General features: G+C 40.2%; 1 protein-coding gene across 1 annotated transcript in view; it reads right to left on the bottom strand.

The window, feature by feature from the left end:
* Nucleotides 1-1,078: 1,078 nt before the first annotated feature.
* The window catches only part of AKR1D1 (aldo-keto reductase family 1 member D1), a gene marked incomplete at its 3' end in the record, with an annotated part of 46,472 nt that continues 27,486 nt past the window's right edge, over nucleotides 1,079-20,064 (bottom strand). The window contains exons 3-9 of the mRNA XM_083366052.1: nucleotides 18,864-18,980; nucleotides 12,606-12,683; nucleotides 11,329-11,451; nucleotides 8,179-8,288; nucleotides 4,511-4,676; nucleotides 3,278-3,360; nucleotides 1,079-1,121 (exon numbers count right to left, since the gene is read on the bottom strand). Of these exons, the coding sequence (XP_083222178.1) occupies nucleotides 1,079-1,121; nucleotides 3,278-3,360; nucleotides 4,511-4,676; nucleotides 8,179-8,288; nucleotides 11,329-11,451; nucleotides 12,606-12,683; nucleotides 18,864-18,980 (720 nt within the window). The remainder of the gene's footprint in view (nucleotides 1,122-3,277; nucleotides 3,361-4,510; nucleotides 4,677-8,178; nucleotides 8,289-11,328; nucleotides 11,452-12,605; nucleotides 12,684-18,863; nucleotides 18,981-20,064) is intronic.

The raw sequence follows: 20,064 nt of genomic DNA, 5'->3' as shown, positions 1-20,064 counted from the left end.
AGGGAAGCTTATTCCAGCAACCTGCAATCTCTCCTGTCAGCTTCACCTTTGATTTCCTGGGGAAATTGGTGTGGAAGGTAGCAATGGTGAGCATGTGGCTGCAGTGTGCTTAGCAACCAGTGAAAAGTGCAGTTTTCCAAGTACTCAGATTGTGATCACATGACTGTGGGGGTGCTGAGACAGGCAGAACTCCAAGGATCAGTCATAACCACCAATCACTCAGTGTCCTCGTAATGTCAAATGGTTGCTGAAAGGTTGTTGAGGACTACCTGTAGTCTTACTTTGAATTGTTCAAAGTATTCACTTAATAGATCTACAAAATGTTCACTTGGATTTACAAAGTGAGTAGAATGGTTTTAAATTCTTCCTGGCTCAGATTTTGAGTTTCCTCTCTCCTCCCATTTACAGCATAGAGTGGAACATCAAGAGACTGTTGGAAGTGAAGGCAGGTCTTACTTCTTGTTATCTCCCCATTCTCTATTGCAGCCAGTGGTCTCTGGGAATTATGAAAGCTGCAGTCTAGAACATCTGGCAGTAGCATTTTCAGGGAGGCTATTTCGGGGGGGGGGAGACACACAATGTGATTATTCATGCAAACACTGTAATAGGAACGAAACATATAAGAGTAAAAATAGTATGCTAAACTGGAAGGCCATTAAAAATAAATAAAAAGCAACCCAAACAATTGCCAAACATTATTTCCAGATTTATTTGGAATAATTGCTGCCCTCAATCATTGTTTCCTGCCTTTGCATCCAGTAGTTCTGGTTCATTGCAGGCTTAACCAGAACTGTTCTTTCATGTGTGTTAATCATGACAAGTTTTGAGACAGCTGGAGAAAGATATATATTTCATATATATGTAAAAAAAAGGCAATCCTGTCTTCCTCTACTACAGTTTACCTTTGGCTGTATTTGCACACTACATTTTAAAATGTGCTTTATTTTCTATATCCACTACGTACGTTGTAGCACTAAGGATTGGATTGGGTTATGTGACTTAAGAACTACCACCAGATACAAACTGCTACCAGGTAAGATATTACAAGTGAGTGTTTGTTCTTGGATGCCCCAAATTTTCAGTACTCATCAAAGAAAGGGTACTCAGGATGGTCTTTCCACCTGCAGGAAAGTAGAAGTTAGGATTAATAAAATCAGTTAAAATAAAACCACAGTTACATAACTGGTTCACAAACAGCATTTGCTATGAGCAAAACTAGCATAGGAATGAAAATACTGCCGCTCTTCCAGAACTGCTAAACCAGAACTCTCAATATTATTTAGTATGGCCCATGATGCCTCGGGCTACTGGAAGCTGTAGCAGAAAGACCACAATTGTATATTAATATATTAGGTGTTCTTCCTGGTCTCCCACCTCCCTTTAGGCCTCTGAAGAAATGAAAATGCTGTTTGTCATTGCAGCTTTGTTGAGCATTGCATTAAATATTTTAATGGAGAGAATATTACTATTAGTTCTAGTGTAGTGTCAGTAGCTGGCAGCACCAGCTGACCTTGAGATTAACCTCAAAAAGTTAAGGTAGGTCAGACTGGGTTACTACTTGGATGAGAGATTTTCAGCAAGTATCTGGGATAGGCTGGAAAGTTGAAGAAAAACATCTGGCAATGAGACAAGTTAATTTTCATATGATTGATGGAAATTACGGACTCAGCCTGACGACTTAGTATTAGTAAGCGTACTAACTGCATTTATCCTTCCTTTTCTCTGAAGGCTCAAGGCCCCAATCTTATTTATTTGTTTGTTTGTTTTTATGAAATTTATTTGCTGCCCATCTCATATCCAACGACTTTGGGTGGCTTACAACCTAATCTTAACTCCACTTCACTTGCATGAGTAGATTAGGTTGAGACAGTGGGGAGTCTAAAATCACTCAATGAGTTTTGTGGGACTGGCTTGCGGTTTGGAATTTTACAATCTACATCTAATAGCCTTAAGTCAGGGGTCTGCAAACTTGGTAACTTTAAGACTTTTGGACTTCAACACCCAGAATTCCCCAGCCACCATAGAGAAAGCCACAAGTCTTAAAGTTACCAAGTTTAGACACCCCTATCCTAGGTAAAGGACATGTCCAAAGTATTGCTTGGTTATTGAGAAGTAAAAGAAAATTATACGTCTTTTAACACTTGCTGACTTAGCTATATATGCTGAGGACTACAGCCATTACTGAATTTTGTTTCAGTTCTCTGTACTGCCAAAGGTTTCTGGCCTTTTTGGTTTGGCTAACTATTTGTTAGTTTCTTTGGACTGCCAGGCATCCAATTTAAGACTGGCTATCCCTTTTAATTAGGTTGCTGGGGCTAAAGCTGGAACCTTCGTTTGGTTATCAAAGGACACGGATGGTCTGGATAACTAACAGCAGGCTGGAGTGTGTAAAATAAAACCTAGCCTCTCTTGTGTCATTTCTTACACAGTTTATTCTTCTGCAGATTTCCCTGATTTCAATGTTATCAATCCTGAGGTGAGCAGTAGCCTCATCAAATAGCCTGTTGTGCTCCTAAATCTTTTTTGGGAAACCTAAAGCCATTTTCCAGCTTCAGGATGAAGAGAATTTCATGGCAGAGACTGTTGCACTGTGGGAAGACAGAAGAGTCCAAACTATCTAGTTGGCTAAAAAAATCTGGCGATTATAATCCAATACATGAAGGAGTCATGGATCTTAGCATTTATCTATTGCTTTTATATTCCAATTTCTGTCTCAAGTACATGAGGGATATTCCCCTGTTTTTAGTTATAGAACTCTGTGGTACTGACGACATTTCTATGTGCTGAGGTAAGGGCTTGAGGAAAAGTGAAGCTATCTTTTAAAGGTAAACTGATATATAATTCTCACATAACCTTAATCTTTGTTGTACTCATGGGAGCATGAATATTAGGAGAGCAATGAATGAACAGAAAATTGGTTTGTGCCAACTTCTTATCCAAAGGAATTCGTGGTTTTGGCTATTAGCAACTGCCCTGTGATGTCCTAACAATGGGCAAAGTGTGAAGCTCAAGAGATCCATCCGATGTGATGGCTATTTAGGATCCTGGATTGTTCACACATTATTCTAAGCTCTAATTTTAGCCATATGTTATACAAAGCATGGATGGGCAAGTTCACAAGACATACAAAGCTGAAACCAGACATTTCCCAGTCTGTTTACATCATTTATGGCCCCCAATTTTATTTTTGTAAAAAGTGACAGTGTAGTAGTGAGTATCCCATAAAGATCACAAATTTCCCTCTGCTGTCAATCTTTGAAATTATTCAGGGACTTACATTAAAAGCTCCACATAGCGGACATTTTTATTCAGAGCTTCTATATCTTTCATTTCCTTGTCAGTGAGAGAAAAGTCAAAGATCTTAACAGAAAAAAGAAAAAAAATGTTCATATGAGTAGTAATTAAACATGTCTTTTAATAATGTCCCAACTGCTAATTCACAAAAGGCAGGTAGCCTTCAAACTTCTTCACTTCTTCCCACAGCTTTGTGGGAAATGACAGTAAGCAGATTAATAGCAAATTCACAAGTAACTTGTCACAGAGCCTGTACAATTAGGCACAACACTGTTCACTTTCATCAGTTGTATCTCAAGTATTTTAATCAAACAGATTATGAAAGTAACTTGGTGAAAACTTCAGTTTTCACCCTGCTTTTATTCATCATTGTTTGTTAGCCATAGTTCCAGCAGCAGTTTATGGAAGAAAAACATAGTATACGTACATTGCAAAAAGGACACTTAAAATGAGGATACAAAATGGCAAATTTAATTGACTGTATGGAAAGAAAGAAGCAATCCCTTGAAGGATTTTTTTTAAAGGAGAGGAATAGGGCATTCACATTTATCACATGTTATGTCACCCTGTAAGAACATGACTGGCCTTAGTTTAATCAGTCCAAATCCAGCAGTCTATAATACCTCTAAGGATATGGAATCCGTTTTCCTTCAGAAGATTTGAAATTTAACGTGCAGCAGCACTCTATCTGAGAGTGCTAGGAACTATAGTTCAGTAACATCTGAGAAATAGATGTTCTCATTTATGCTTCCTACTATATTTATTTGCCTTTCTAAAGGGGACAACTTGTAGCTTTCAAAATGTACAAAAAAGGTGTTACAGACATCTGAAAGAATGGAGATGTAAAAAAAAAAGATGTCTGATCTTTTATTCCCTCTAGTTTCTAATCCAATCTGACATCTTCCAAACTGTTTTGGATTGGAAAACTCCTCCAGAGCCAGGCTGGCTGGAAAGGATGAGAGTTGTAAACTGATATATTTGGAAGGTGCAAGGTTAAAGAAGGCTGATGGTGAAGAATGACTTTCATTCTTGAGTTACAATGAATGAATCACAGCTGCAATATCTCCACCCAGATACAACTGGAGATAGAGTAATAGTAATGGCACTTGTAACAGACTCTAAATCTAAAAGATTGAAGGCTTCTGTCCATGAGAGAATCTGGGTCATTTTGTTTCAGTTGGGAAGAATGTACACTGCATTCATTCACTGAGTTTACCTGGAAATTTTCTCTAATACGGTTTGAATCAAAGCTTTTTGGAATGACCACCACGCCACGCTGAATGTTGAAGCGCAGGGCCACCTGAGCGGCTGTCTTCTTGTATTTTTCCCCAATGGCATTTAGCAGGGGATCCTCCAAGAGTGGAGGGGAAGATACATTCACCCTTGTAAAAAACACAAAGAGAAAAGAATCAGATTTTCCTTAGGAGGAAGATAGGTAGATTACAATATAGGGTTGAAAAGGAGCTGGCAAAAGACAACAACTATTGTGATCAAGTTTGAAAATAATCCAAAGTGCATCCATTACTAAATCAAACGCAGTATTGAACTTTGTTCAAACTGAGGCATGTTACTTAGGGATGCAGAATTAGTTCACTGGAGAAATCAAACCGTGCCAGCATTTTTTTATTTTATTTTTTAATTTTAATTCCATTTATATCCCACCCTTCTCCAAAGACTCAGGGCGGCTTTACAAACTTAGCAGTAGCCTTCATTCTATGTATATGCCTGCTTATTAGGGCTTTCACACCCCCTCCCAAGTGGCATTATTACAAAGTCAGCTTAATTGCCCTCAACAATCTGGGTCCTCATATGAACAGATGGGTGAAAGAACAACTAAAACTCAAAAGTTGTCCTCAGGCTGAAAGCATGATTTTAGCTGCCATAGTAGAGGACAACTGTTTTTATGCGTAGCACTAATATATAATTAAAAATGTTTCCATTGGTTTAAAATATTCTAGCATTAAACCATGTATTCAGGTTTTTTTTAACGTAAATCGGCTATAATGGAAGAATTTAAGACATCTGCAGAAGACATGACCTTAGAAGAGGTCATCTATCTCTTCTTTTAGACAGTTTAATATAGAAAGGAATGTCTCTTCCAAATCAATAATGGAAGTCAGGGTCAAGAAGACGCATTTCTTCTGAATATTTTCATGCATAGAGATTTTGCTCTGTATTGAAATAGTCTGTTTTTCATGTTTTATATTTTATTGTGCTGGCTGTTATTTGAAGCATACTTTTTATTTGTCTTTTATACATTTTTATTCATCTTCTATTTTTTTTCAAATACAAATTCATGTCTTCCAAAATTACATCATCTCAGCCACAAATTAGGATGATCAAGACTTCTAATGTTGCCTTCGTCATAAGTAAAAGTACTAAATCAGAATATTAACTATGATTTTTTTTCTATGTATAATTTAATAGAACATGCAAGCAAGATATGCTGCTTGTGATTGGTGATTGGAATGATGAAGCTGGAAACATGAAGGAGAATGTAGTTGGATTGTATGGCTTAGGAAAGTGAAAGGAACAGGAGACTGACTTATCCATTTCTGCTACTCCAGTGATTTCTTCATGGCCAACACTCTCTTCAAACATCCAAAATGATGTTTCTGTACATGGACATCACCAGATGGAGTACATAGAAATTAACTATATTAGTGTTAAAAGGAAGTGGAGGGGCTCAGTTATACCATCAAAGAGACAGCCAGGTACTGACTGTGGAACAAATCACAAATTGCTCATATGCCGGCTCCACATTAAGCTAAAGAAGAAAACCAGTCAGTTTCCATGATATGATCTAGAACATATACCCACCATTTTCAAGGAGAACATCAGGAATTGCTTTGAAGTCCTGAACTTCATTGAGAGAAGAATTATGGTATGAATTTAAGGAACCGGCTAAGGATGAATGTAAAAAAGGAACTGTTAAAAATGAAGAAAGAGAAGAAAGCAAGGTGGATGTCAGAACAAACCATGCAAGGGAAGAGAATCCAAAGCCTAAACTCTCAGAAATTAACTTAACAAAGCGTTTCAGTCAGATATTACAAGAGGCAAGAAATGGTGTTACAATAACATCTGTAAAGACATGAAAACAAACATGGAAGAAGAAGGAAAGTTTTTCAAAAGATCTCTGAACTCAGAAGGGGGTTTCAGCCTCAAATTGGTATGCTTTGAAAAGAGATCAAAGAAAGGTGGAAGAAATAAAGTGAAACACTATACAGTAGAAATATCAACATCCAAGATACCTTACAGGGGTGTCATACTGCTGGCCCACGGGCCGGATGCGTCATCCCAAAACCGTGCCTATCCCATTGCTGGCAATGGAGAAAAAGCTCCCATACGTTGTGCGACATCACATGACATCGCGAGTTAGACATGTCTGCTTAGAAGATGTACCTCTAGCTATAGTTCAATCAGCACTCCATTATTACAAAGTTGGAAAGCTACAGGAATTGATAGAATATGCACTGAAATATGGCAAGCAACAGAATAAAAATCATACAAGGTTCTAGCTAAACTATGCCAGCAAATTGGAAGAATGACACAGTAACCAAGCAATAGGAAGAAGTCAATGTACATACCAATACCAAAAAAGGAGATTTATATATGCAAAATATACGTATATTAAGGGAAGCTGGATTGAAAGAAGATGGTTGTGGTTTAAAAACTGGAGGAAGAAACATCAATAACCTGTGCTATGTTGACACTATCCTAATAGCTGAAAATGCACAGGATCTGCAAGCCCCAATACTAAAAGTCAAAGAGTATAGTGAAACAATGGGACTAAAATTAAATATAAAGACCATCCAATTAATGCTAGCAGGTAGAAAAACCAACCGTAGAATTGACAATGAAGACATCAAAGTGATGGATAGCTTTGATACTCAAATGCAGTAATATAATAATACACCTAGAAATATCAGAATTGTGCAAACCATGGTATTCCCTATGACACTCTATGGAAGCAAAAAGTTGGACTTTATGGAAACAGGATTATGAAGAGCATTGAGCTTTTGAACTTTGCTATAGAGAGATTCCTAAGGATATCCTCGGCAGCCAATAAAGCAACCAATGGATCATTGAACGAATCAACCCAGCTCCAGAAATAAAAGAAGACAAGCAGCAGTGGATGGATGGGGTGGACGGGCTTAGTCATAGAAGCAATGATTACACCATTGGGAGGCATGAAAGAACATGTTAGGGATAGATTGTCCTGGAGAAAATGTATCTGTGTGGTTGCTAGGAATCAAAAATGTCTTGATGGCACATAATCTAACAATCAAAATGCTATTTTGAAATCAGGTGACTATCTTACTCTTAATCCTTGTTTGAATTCTTATTTTTGTTAGGGAATAAAAGAAGCTTTGTGATTGTCAGGAAAATGAGCCCATTTAGTAGAGGCTAAGTTCTGATAGCTGAAGCATTAAAATAAAACAGGACTTGCAGGGAAAGGACAAATTGCAGGACATGTAATTGGAGAATTGGTCTCTCTCTGCTTCTCTATTAGTAGTGCATTGTCAGCCATCAAAAGAAAAAAGAGGGGTTCAGTGAGGATGGATGAGGAAAACGTTAGAGCTGACTGTCATCATCCTCACCACTCAACTTTCTGCTTTGCTAGCATGAGTAGTCCAGGAGGACTTCTATTTTGATCATTTACCTCACATTTGTTTCTCTCTTCATCTACTTAAAATTGCCATATCAATCTCAGTGATGGAACATCACAATTGATCCATGACAAAACATTCTTTATTTCTGTTTCTCTGCTTTGGTCACAAAGCTGCATCAGCATTAAACCATAAATCCTTTAACTTTGCTTCACTATTACACCTCCTCTCCCCCCCCCTCCTCCTCCTCCTCCTTTTCAATGCAAAATCTTACCAGCTTGCATCTCTTGATGTGCCTAGTGGACTGTATCCAACAGGAACAATATCATGCAATTTGCAGAATTCTAAAAGTTTAGGTTGAATGAAGTATGGATGACATTCAATCTACAGGCGTGGGAAATGCAGAATTTAAAAAATCGGGGTTAAGAAACAAAAACAAAGTTAGCTGTATTTATTTTTGCAAAAAGCAACAACTTCAAAAGGACAAAGTATCTGTTCTGTACCAGCCTGCTACCGGCCCTGCAGAAAAGGCAGGGACAACCCCTTTTACAAGAAGGCAAGAGGCTGGAATTACGCCTGCCAAATTTATTGCTACAAAAACAAATAGAAGGTTGCCTTCAGCAAACCAGCCCTCCCACGCATTCCCCCTTAAATACAGTTCAGGGTGTGGCTTCTCTCTGCCTCCTTCCGAGGAGCCCCATTGCCTTCCTCTGTTTACTCCTGATTGACTGCCTCCTGCGTCGGGCATCCTTGAACAGGGCCAGCTGTGGGTCATCTTCATCCACGCTGTCAGGCTCACACAGCTGGGTCTGCGTCGTGACCAGATGAGAGGGGCCTGGCAGAGGGCTCTCATCAAGCTGTCCAATCCCCTCAGCAAGCTCTTCAACACCCCCCTCCTCCTCCTCCTCTGAGTCGTCCGACCCAACTGCCGAACCCACAGGCTGACCCTGAATCACAACAGTATCAACTGGGAAAGTATTAAGAAGCTTCTTTTCTTCCAGATTTCTGTCTCTGGTATGTAGCCTCTATAGCTGCATTTGTAGAAGTGGCAAAAATGTGCAAACTAATTTAGGAGACCTCACTTAGTTCAGCTGGGTTTGGCACAATCAAGTCTGTGTGTGTGTGTGTGTGTGTGTGTGTGTGTGTGCGCATACACACACACACACCTTTGAGTCACTGTTGACTCCTGGTGACACACAGGATTTCAAAAGTGGTTTGCTATTGCCTTCTTCTTCCTAGGACTGAGAGAAAGTGACTGGCCCAAGATCCCTTTGGCCAGCTTTCATGCCTAAGTCAGAACTAACCGTGTCCCGGTTTATAATCTTTTCAACTTTTTTTTCCTCCCCCAAAAGGGAGGGTGGGACTATATTGGTATAACTTATTTTAGTAAGATGTATGGTTTTTGCAAATATTTTAGTTCAAAGTGGCTACGAGATACAGGCAATATGGCCTATTTCCAAGTGGCTTGCAATTCTTTGGCTTTTAAATTTCATCAAAAGATAAGCCTGTAAAACAATTTCAAATGTGCTCCAAAAACAATAGCTTATTTATTACACATGAGAGATGTTCACTGAAATACTTAAGCAATTCCTATGATTGTATATTCAATATGATTTCCTTGGAAAAACAGTGCAAGTTTGGAGCAAGGAAGGAGAAAATTCAACTCCCCAGGACACTGAGTAGCCTGGCCAATTAAACAGCTAATAAGAAGTTATTGCTTCATTGAATTGTTCCAGTTTACTCCAGGCATCTGAATGGTCTGTGACATTTAAGGTAATGGTAGGCCAAGGGAAACACAAGTTCTAATCCATAGAATCTCCTGTGGCTAAAGTGGGGCCCACTAAAGGGGTGGAGGAAGATTTCAGTTAGGCTAATCCACGTGTTTCAACTATAAGCTCAAACTGGTAGAACACACTGACCTTTTACAACGGCCAAGAAAACTGCTTTAGTCTGCTTTCAGCAAGCTTGCATATTAAAAAACAAAAACAAAAAACCAGATATGCCTTAGAACCTCATTGTCTGCAAGATAATAAGGCCCACAATATTTTTCTGATGGCCTAGCCTTCTGAGCTGTGTAGCATCTCACTCCCAAGTATCTGCTCTTAATCATTCATGATCAGTTTGATATAAGGCAGGGGTGTCAAGCTCAATTTCATTGAGGGCCGCATCAGCATTGTGGTTGCCCTCAGGGGGCCGGGTGGGTGTGGCCTACTGGGTGGGCGTGGCTAAAGTGTGTATGGCCTACTGGGTGAGCGTGGCCAGCTCTACATCGTTCGCATCAAGGGTGCCTATGGGGGCCTGGGCAGGAGTGGGACAGATCTGAGGGTCTCTGGCAGAAGGAGGGTCTCTGGGCCAGGGCCAAGGCAGTGGGGGCCGTTCCCTCATTGTTTCCAGGGTGGCTTTGCGGGCCACATGAAACCACTTCGTGGGCCGGATCTGGCCCCCGGGCCTTGTGTTTGACACGTCTGATATAAGGGATATGGATCTTTAGAAAGAAAAAGAACCATCATTCCAAACTTCCAAACATCTCCTTTTCTATAATTCCTCCCACCCCCAACTTGTTGTTGTTGTTGTTGTTAGTTGCAAAGTCGTGTCCCACCCATTGCAACCCCATGGACAACGTTCCTCCAGGCCTTCCTGTCCTCTGCCAACTAGCAACAGCCAATTATCTTCCTAGTATTTTTTTCACATGTTTGAGTTAAATGCAATTATAATTTCCTATCTTTGATATAACACATTAGCTGGGTCGCCTTATTTCCCAACTTTTTTTCATGGAATGTATGGTGTGTACATGGTACATTCATAAACATTTGTCTCCTACACATCTACTTAAAAGAATTATGGAACAGACGACCCAGCTCAGAAACACACACACACACACACACACAACACGCTGTTAATCAGAGTAAATAAGACCATTCTGACTTTATCTGAAGCACTCTCTGAAATACTACACTTTTAGGTATTATTTCAGATGGTCACTGCCCCAAATGCCTCCCTCCTCCCAGAGGTAATGGCCTCTTAGAATGGAATTAATTACCTTAATTTCCCATGATTAAACCTTGAGCATAAAATTAACATGATTTTATGCTTTCCCTGACTGAGTATGAATTGACTGCTTGTTCATTTCAGCCAAAAATGCAAGGCGCATAGGGAAGGTTGAATGAATAGCTACGATTTTGGTTGTTGTTTGTTTTTAGTAACATGTTTGTTTATCTTACGTTTTATAGCAAACCAAAAACAAACCTGGAAGGAGAAATATATGAAAAATGACATAGTTGTTTTTTATGACAGGAAATCATGAAGATTCATTGTACAAGATATTCTGATGCTAGATACACTAGTCAAGGACCAATGGCTTATGCCAGTCATTATGTGAGAAAGTTAACATGCTTACATGGGCTCATCTATTCACAGTCATTACCTGGTTGCTGACAGGTTTGTACTTCAAACCTGGCTTGTTCAGAATCATTTCCAGCTGCCTACGATTGAAGTTGGATACACCAAGAGATTTCACCAAGCCTGCATCTTTGCATGCTTCCAAAGCCTGTCAGAATGAAGTAGGCAAAACAGTGTAATAAACTGGCAAATAATATTCTTACTGCTTAGGATAACAAAATAAATAAATGTGATGCTGCTATAAGAAAACAATCCATGATGAAGCTAAGTGCTCCTCAGGTGTACCAATTCCCAGAAATGGAAGGCCCATTCTCAGCAATGGCCATGCTGGTTAGGGAACTATGGGAGTTCAGGTTTACACAGAGGCAGCCAGTGGAGGAGGGCAAAGGAGATGAAAGAAGGACAGTTTGACTCATCCCCCACCAAAGTTTGCTCTTGGCTGCAGAAATTATACTTCAGCAAGAATTTTAATGAAGAAAATCAGGCATAAGTATGTGTATAGAGTAAAATATGACCGAATTAAGGAAAAGGAAGATGGGAGAGAAGATGGACAGGGGACAAGCAACAGAAAACAAAAAAATGCAAGAAGGGAGAAAATACTAATGATCCTTGTAAAAAATTGTACAAGATAATGGCCTTTAAGGAATACATACCACCTGGGTGTTGTTGTTTTTTTTGCAACACTGATCTGACAAGAACAATCCTTTCATTTCTTTTAAATTCCTACAAGTTTGGTTTCTTTGTCTTCAAATTTTGAAAATAATTCTACTTCCCAGAAAAACAATATCATTAAGCCCACCAAATGTTTCTCTGCTTTCTTAGATATATATTGAGTTCAATAAAAACTTCAATAGAATTAAATATTTAATGTGCCATAAGACTACAATGGCTTAACTCTCCAAATATCATGAAAATAATAATGTTTTACAAATTACAGGATGCATACCATATTTATCATACCTGATAACCTGCTCCACTATTTGTGACTTTGTAATTTTGGTCAGTTAAGTAAACAGATCATTCCTGAATTGTGCAGTGTTATGTTGTTATTTTATTTTTGCCACAATGATATTCCTCCACATCACAGACATCTAGCTTGATCAATCTTGAGCACACCTAATTTTAAGGCCAATACTACTGCTTCAGTATAGCATACAACTCAGAATCTATTGCTGTTCAAGTGTACAATGGAACCCAATCTCCTTTTCCCTTCTAAATTTATTGGAAGAGATATCCTAAGGACTATGAGAAAGTTTTAGATACTGTTAGTTATGATATGATTAATTCTTCCTAAATACTCACCCCCCATGTGGCACATAGATCTGTTTTATGATAAAGCCATTTTCCATTTTCATCTTTAGGATAGAGGTTTTCTCCAGGCTGAAGAAACAAAAAAGTCACATGGGAAGGTGGGGAAAAGAGATAAAATCTCACAAGGTTGCAATATTGTGTTAATTTTTGACAGGGAGACAGTTTCCCCATAGTTTGAGGAGAAAGTAGATATTTGTGTTATGTATATAGGGGATGTTTCCACAGAAATGAGCCACTGACACCACCAGGTGGAAGGGTACCCTGTCCGGACTGGCAGGGTGGTCCTTGGCGGGAAATCCTGATAAGGGGATTACTTTGAGGTGGTGTAAAAACAAAAATGCACAGTCAAAAATAAACAGTCCAGGTCATAAACAATAGCAACAGTCCAAGGAGTAATCCAAACTACAAAGTCTTCTTACCGGTCCAGAGGTCAATACACAGTTCAGGTTCACAACAGTAGTAAACCAACAGCAGAGCAAAAACAGTAATAATAGAGATCAGTGAATTCAGAGAGAGAGAGAAGCTACGCTCCTAGCTTCCTCTTATGGCCATGAGAACACTTACACACCCATTGGTCAATTAACAACTTAAAGACATAGCATTATGGTTAATATATTTTCAACCCAACGTTGTAGGCTAGCACCATATGCCTAACAGTATATAGGGGATGTTTCCACAGAAATGAGCCACTGACACCACCAGGTGGCAGGGTACCCTGTCCGGACTGGCAGGGTGGTCCTTGGCGGGAAATCCTGATAAGGGGATTGGTCCCAGGTATACCTGGCTAAGTATATAAGAGAGGCTAATAGCCCTTTGTCCTGAGTTCTGTGCTAACCTCAATAAAGATCTATTATGCTGAACCCTGTTGTCCAGAGTTGTCCATGTGGTCGAGAACCCACTACACAATAATTTGGGGAGAAGACCTCAAAGCTATTACAATTTACTGAACATTAACCATCAGATGTATGTATGTCAGATATGACAGACCCAATGTGTATCAGGTCCCATGTAAGCAACCTGATGTGCTCCAGATATTTTTGAGTATATCTCTCACAATCTCTTGTTGTGGGAGCCGAAGCTTAAACATCTGAAGGATACTACATTGTTTACACCTGAACTAATTCCTTTATATTAATCTTGAGAGATTAGAATGTCTTTCTTTTGGTGGTTTTGCCAAAAGGCAACTAGACATTGGGGCAGAATGTTTTCTAACTAGGGGGAAAGCAATAAGATCCCAATACCAGCCAACTCCTAGCTGGCTCTCTAGTCTAGAGTTTTCTCTTTGAAAAAAACTGAATGAAGACTGGCACTGCCTCTGAAATTCCTCTCCATTATAATTAACAGTGACTGGGGAGCTTTACAAATGAATATTCTGAATTACTCTCACTTTACCGCAAATTGAACAATATTAGAAGAACATTGATCTCTAGCTTGCTAAACCGTCATTTAGCCAGCAGGAATGTACAGCTGGGCTCACTCCCTCTCTTTAGGCAGGATGCCAATAGAAACAAGAGCCCAAAACAGAATTCTAGAATAATCAACATATCCTTTTTTAAAAAATGAAATCTCAAAGGAATTTTGTGGGTGGAAGTGGGGGAAAAGAAACAGTTGCCAACACTTTGTTAGTCACCTATATTCCAAATGTGATTCATAGGAATCGTAGGAAGAATAGGAAAAATACTATTGGTATATTTCATAGGGGGAAATCCTATTACTTGCAGAATGGCAGGAAACTATGCAAAGTAGTGAGATTTATATCATTGAACAGAATGCAAATTGTGTCCTATTTGATTCATTCACACTTTAGAATGAGATATACAGTTCATCTTCCCTTAAGCTCTCAGAGCAGAGACAAATTAATTCTATGCTATATCTTCACATGAAGCTACTTACCTTTTGTGAGAGAACAGGCTGCCTAGAAAATGACCAGCACATGACTGCTGTTGTCCTGTCCTTTTAAGCCTTCTCGCCACTCAGCAAGGTAAGGTTGGTATAAAAGCTATGCTGAGGAAAAGCTGGTGTGTGTCTCTGTCTGTCTGTCTATCTATGTGTGTCTGTCTGACTGACAGACTGAGGTGTGTGTTTGTATATGGAAGTAAAACAGCTAGAACAAAACAATTTTCTCCAGCGGTACTCACAAAGAGTAGGAATAGTTGCACTCACAAGAAGTAGTAGTTGGAATAGTAGTAGTACTGTAATGGGGAAAAGTGGAGCAGTAAGGAATAGTGAGCAATAACTTGGGAATGCTTCTGTGTGCCTATTGTTTAGGGACTCATATTGTGTTGCCTCTTTTGTGTCTTGAGCCCACCAAACTGGTGTAGTTAAAAGAACTTGTCATAACCCCATGGTCCATTATGCAGGTCACATTGTAATTAATGCCATAACTATCTTCTGGATTACAATATATCAATTACAAGTTTAGTAGAGCTTTATAATGGATGGTATTAGTTATACTGTAAATATGTGGCAGAAAATAAATGTATTAATAAACATGGATGTAGCAAGGAGTCATACAGGTTGAAAAATGCAGGGAGAAAATTCGTAGAACCATTCCAAGATATCAGAAGTGCCAGGAAATTTTACTATATTTAAGCTATTACCTCCAACCTAGTGTCTTGCATATGTATTGGAATTCCACAGTTGACATTATTCAGTTAAAACCCAACTCATTTCATGGTGCCTAATTGAAAATGATCATATTAAAGATTAGCCCAGCTGGTCTTTTAGGGCTATAGTATAAACTAACTTACACAGAACTCTAAGCCTTACTGTGATAGTTATGATATAGAAGGTGGCCTTTACACAATATGCAAAATTGTGATAGGGCTTATAAGTGAAAGAACCTGCCACTAACTCTCACTATTAATGGTGAAAGTCAAGGGGCTCAAATGGAACATTGGCAACATATAGTATGTTGTGACTTTGGGAGTCATGTGATTACACGAATCCATTGGAGTTGGGTGGCCAATGCATTTGCATCATAAATAAAAATACTAGCTATAAGGTCCAAACTCATCCACAATGACATGTAAACCACATTTCAATTTAGTGCTGACACAGCAAGTCACTTTGTGTACTTTAGCATGAGATACAAAGGCTCATGTTGCAGTAGCCTGATATATTAATTAATTTAATTTTAATTTATTAATATTTCTATACCGCCCTTCTCCCGAAGCACTCAGGGCGGTGTACAGGGCAAGAATAAAACACAGAAATTACAAAAGATAAAAAGTAATTAAATACATGCCCAATTAAAAAATACAGTTAATACATACTAAAACCCCCAATAAAAATAATAAAAACACCACCAGTCCCCCCTCAGGCCAGGCCGGGTTGCTCGAACAAGTATGTTTTCAGATCGCGGCGAAAGGAGCGAAGATCGGGCGCTGTCCGGAGCTCAACCGGTAACTGGTTCCATAGCTCCGGGGCGCCCACAGAGAAGGATCTCCCCCTGGGGGCCACCAGTCGACATTCTCTGACCGGTGGCACCCTGAGGAGGCCCTCTCTGTGGGAACGCACAGGGCGGAGGGAAGTAGACGCCGGCAGCAGGTGTTCCCTAAGGTACTCCGGACCCCTGCCATGTAGGGCTTTAAACACCATTACTAGTACCTTGAATCTCACCTGGAAGACAACTGGTAACCAATGCAGCTCACGGAGCAGAGGTGTGACATGGGAGTATCGGGAGACTCCCAACACAACTCTCGCAGCTGCATTCTGTACCAGTTGGAGCCTCCGGGTGGTCCTCAAGGGAAGCCCCATGTAGAGAGCATTGCAGTAGTCTAGACGAGAGGTCACGAGCGCGTGAGTGACTGTGCATAAATCATCCCAGCTTAGATAGGGCCGCAACTGGCGCACCAGGCGAACCTGGGCGAAAGCCCCCTAGTCACAGCCACCATGTGATCTTCCAAGGTGAGCCGTGAATCTAGGAGGACTCCCAAGTTGCAAGCCCTATCTACGGGGGGTAATAATTCACCCCCCATAGAAAGAGATGGAATATCCGAATAGACCCGGGATGAAGGTATGCAAAGCCACTCGGTCTTGTCGGGGTTGAGTTGAAGTCTGTTCCTCCCCATCCAGACCCGAACCGCCTCCAGGCAACGGGACATCACGTTGAGGGCATCACTGGGGTGGTTTGGGATCGAAAGAAAAAGCTGGGTATCATCAGCATACTGATGATACCCAACTCCAAAGCCACGAATGATCTCACCCAGCGGTTTCATGTAGATGTTGAACAGGAGAGGCGAGAGGACCGACCCCTGAGGAACTCCACAAACGAGAGACCTCGCGGTCGACCTCTGCCCTCCTGTCAACACCGACTGCGAGCGTCCCTGGAGATAGGAGGAGAACCACTGTAAGACCGTGCCTCCTACTCCCAATCCCCTGAGACGCCGCAGCAGGATACCATGGTCGATGGTATCGAAAGCCGCTGAGAGGTCTAATAGGACTAGAACAGAGGAATGACCCCTGTCCCGAGCCCTCCAGAGATCATTCACCAGCGCGACCAATGCCGTCTCCGTGCTGTGCCCGGGCCTGAAACCCGATTGGTACGGGTCTAGATAATCCGCTTCATCCAGGACCAGAGGGAGCTGATGCGCCACCACACTCTCAACAACCTTCGCAAGAAAGCGAAGGTTGGAGACCGGACGAAAGTTGTTCAATACAGCTGGGTCCAAGGCAGGCTTCTTGAGGAGAGGCCTCACCACCGCCTCTTTCAAGACGGCAGGGAAGCTACCCTCACTCAAAGAAGCTGATATAACTGCTTGGAACCAGCTGTGTGTCCTCTCCCGGGCTGCATAAACCAGCCAGGAAGGGCACGGGTCCAATAAACATGTGGTGGAGCTCAGCCTCCCCATAATCCTGCCCACTTCCTCTGGAGTCACAGAATCAAACTCCTCCCAGGTGATATCGACAAGACCGCCAGTGTCCTGATCGTCAGACTCTGCCCAGTCAGAGTCCAGACCGGTCCGAATCCGAGCGATTTTGTCCGACAGATAATGGTTAAACTCCTTGGCACGACCCTGCAAGGGTTCCTCCCTCACCTCTTGATTAAGGAGGGAGCGAGTCACCCTAAACAGGGCGGCCGGGCGATTATCTGCGGACGCAATAAGGGTAGCGAAGTGATTAGACCTCGCCACCCTTATCGCAGCGAGATAAGACCTAATATAGGTTCTTAGTCGCAATCGGTCGGATTCGGATCGCAATTAGTCTGTAAGGGGACAGTTTGCCCAGAGCTTTTCCTGTACAGAAGACTGTTAATGTCTATATTTGGTATTGACTGATTTATGGGCAATTAAGACTGTCTGGAAAGAAGGGAATTCTTGGACATAAATCATTATATTCTATCTTGTGCATGTTCAATAAGAAAATTCATGTCTGAGTGCCACATCTTTACCACTATATATATCTATGGAGATTCTCAGTCATCCAGGTCGTTGTTGTCCCAAAGATGTTTTTCAAAAGGTAGCTGTTTGTTTTTCTTTGAAGAAGTTTCACTTCTTATCCAAGAAGCTTCAGAACTGAAGAAGCTTCTTGGATGAGAAGCAAAAGGCCTTCAAGGAAAAACAAAGGAAGTCCAGTTCCCACTTGAGAAAGCACCTTTGGGACAGCTTTACTACTACTTAATAAGAAGGAAAAATAATAATGCATGGCAGCAATGAAGGCCAGGATCTTACATGCATGATCTGCTACTTGATTAGCACATCAACTAATAATTTGAGTATCTATAATAGGAATGTAAAATAGAAAGTGATTCACAACACACTGGAGCATGCACCAGAACCCCTCTCATCAAAACAGTAAAGCAAGTGAATTGTGAAAAACCTCTTTGAAAGGTTTTGCACAGTCCTAATATGTACATAAAATATTTGACCACCACAGTTCCATATCATTTCATATTGTCATCAATTCAATAAAGAGCTCTTGAATCCATGTTTGAGTGGATTCTTGCTGCCATAATCCTTGCATATATACAAATGAAATCAAGAAAAATGCATACATATTTGAATGCTGTCATCATTCAACAACTTCACAATAGGGATATTTAAGTTGTCAATAGTGTGACTTTTGACAGAGACAGTCAATATAAATCTGTGGTCTCACTTTGCTCTTCTGCCAACTGAGCTCTTCACTATGTGGTGATCTACAATTGTGGGATGTTGTCCAAAAAAAATAATGGTCTGCCAGGGAGACTTTAAGTATTTACAGTTCACAATCATATACCCTAGGAGGCGCTCCAGCACCGCACTTTACCTGAAAAGCCATCGGCAGTTCGATAAGATAGAGATCAATGTAGTCAAGCTGCAAAATTTCTAATGTCTTCTCCAGAGTTGGACGCACTAATTCTGGTGGGTGGCATGTATTCCACAACTAGGGCAAAAAGAAGAAAAAGAAAGCAAGCAGGATCTTTACTCCTTAGAACTGTGGAATATAGAAACACAAATTTTAAAAATATACCAATTTGAGTGAATAATATTAATTAAAATAAACCAGCACTAGTTATATTAAATTCTAGAATAATAAACTGCAAATTTGCCAGAACAAACCAAAGATGTTACACTTTTTGCTAAGGGAATGAATACTTTGGCAAATGTTCTATAAAACAATAGTGGAAACGGAATAAGATACTCTGCCCATTCCTGTGGAAATAACTGCCATTCAAATAAATGAAATTTACTGTAACTTTGAGTAGAACTGTATAAAATTATGCTGCGAAGAATTGTCTACAGGGAGGTGAGAATTAAAGAACCAGCAGAGTAAATTGCTTATAAGCTATCATTATTTTAATTCCACCTTCTTTTGGGGTGTGATCCCAAGCAGTGTCTTTCAAAGGATGGCCTTTGATATGATGAAAGTGCACATTTGATGTGATGAAAACAGTCACTGAACCCCATCAAAAAACCTGTTGCATTATTATCCAGATCTTTCAAAGCAAATGGCATTTTATTGTATATAGGATACCCTTGATGTGTTCCTTTGGGCCACAACAGTTATATTCCTTCCAAAAGAAAACCTAACTCTGCTGATCTATGATCTAACCCAAAGTACTGACTGGAGAGCCCTTTAATTCCTGTTGTGTTTAATAGCTATGGAGTTTGTCAAAGAAAGGAATCAAGTATCTGTTTGAGGTTATAACTCCCATAATCTGTTCATCATGCTGATAAGGGCTAATGGAAGCTCCAAACATCTGGAAGGTTCTTAGGTTGTTTCCCCCACAGCAACAAATGATAGTGTTAATATTATTTATTTTTTATGGTTTTAAAGCTTTTAATGCTGTAAACCACCCAGAATAATTTTGAAGCAAGATGGGTGGCAAATAAATTCAATAAGTAAATAAAATAAGTATAGCAGCAGGTGGGAATTTCAAACAATTGTAAAATTTTTTTTTTAGTTGCCCAGATTTGCAGATCATCTTTCAGTGACACAGATTACAATCCTTTCCTCACTCAGGTCA

Source organism: Vipera ursinii, assembly GCF_947247035.1.
Source record: "Vipera ursinii genome assembly, chromosome: 6".
Classification (NCBI taxonomy): Eukaryota; Metazoa; Chordata; class Lepidosauria; order Squamata; family Viperidae; genus Vipera; species Vipera ursinii.
Note: the sequence above shows the minus strand (reverse complement) of the source record. Positions and strands in the feature narration are given on the sequence as shown.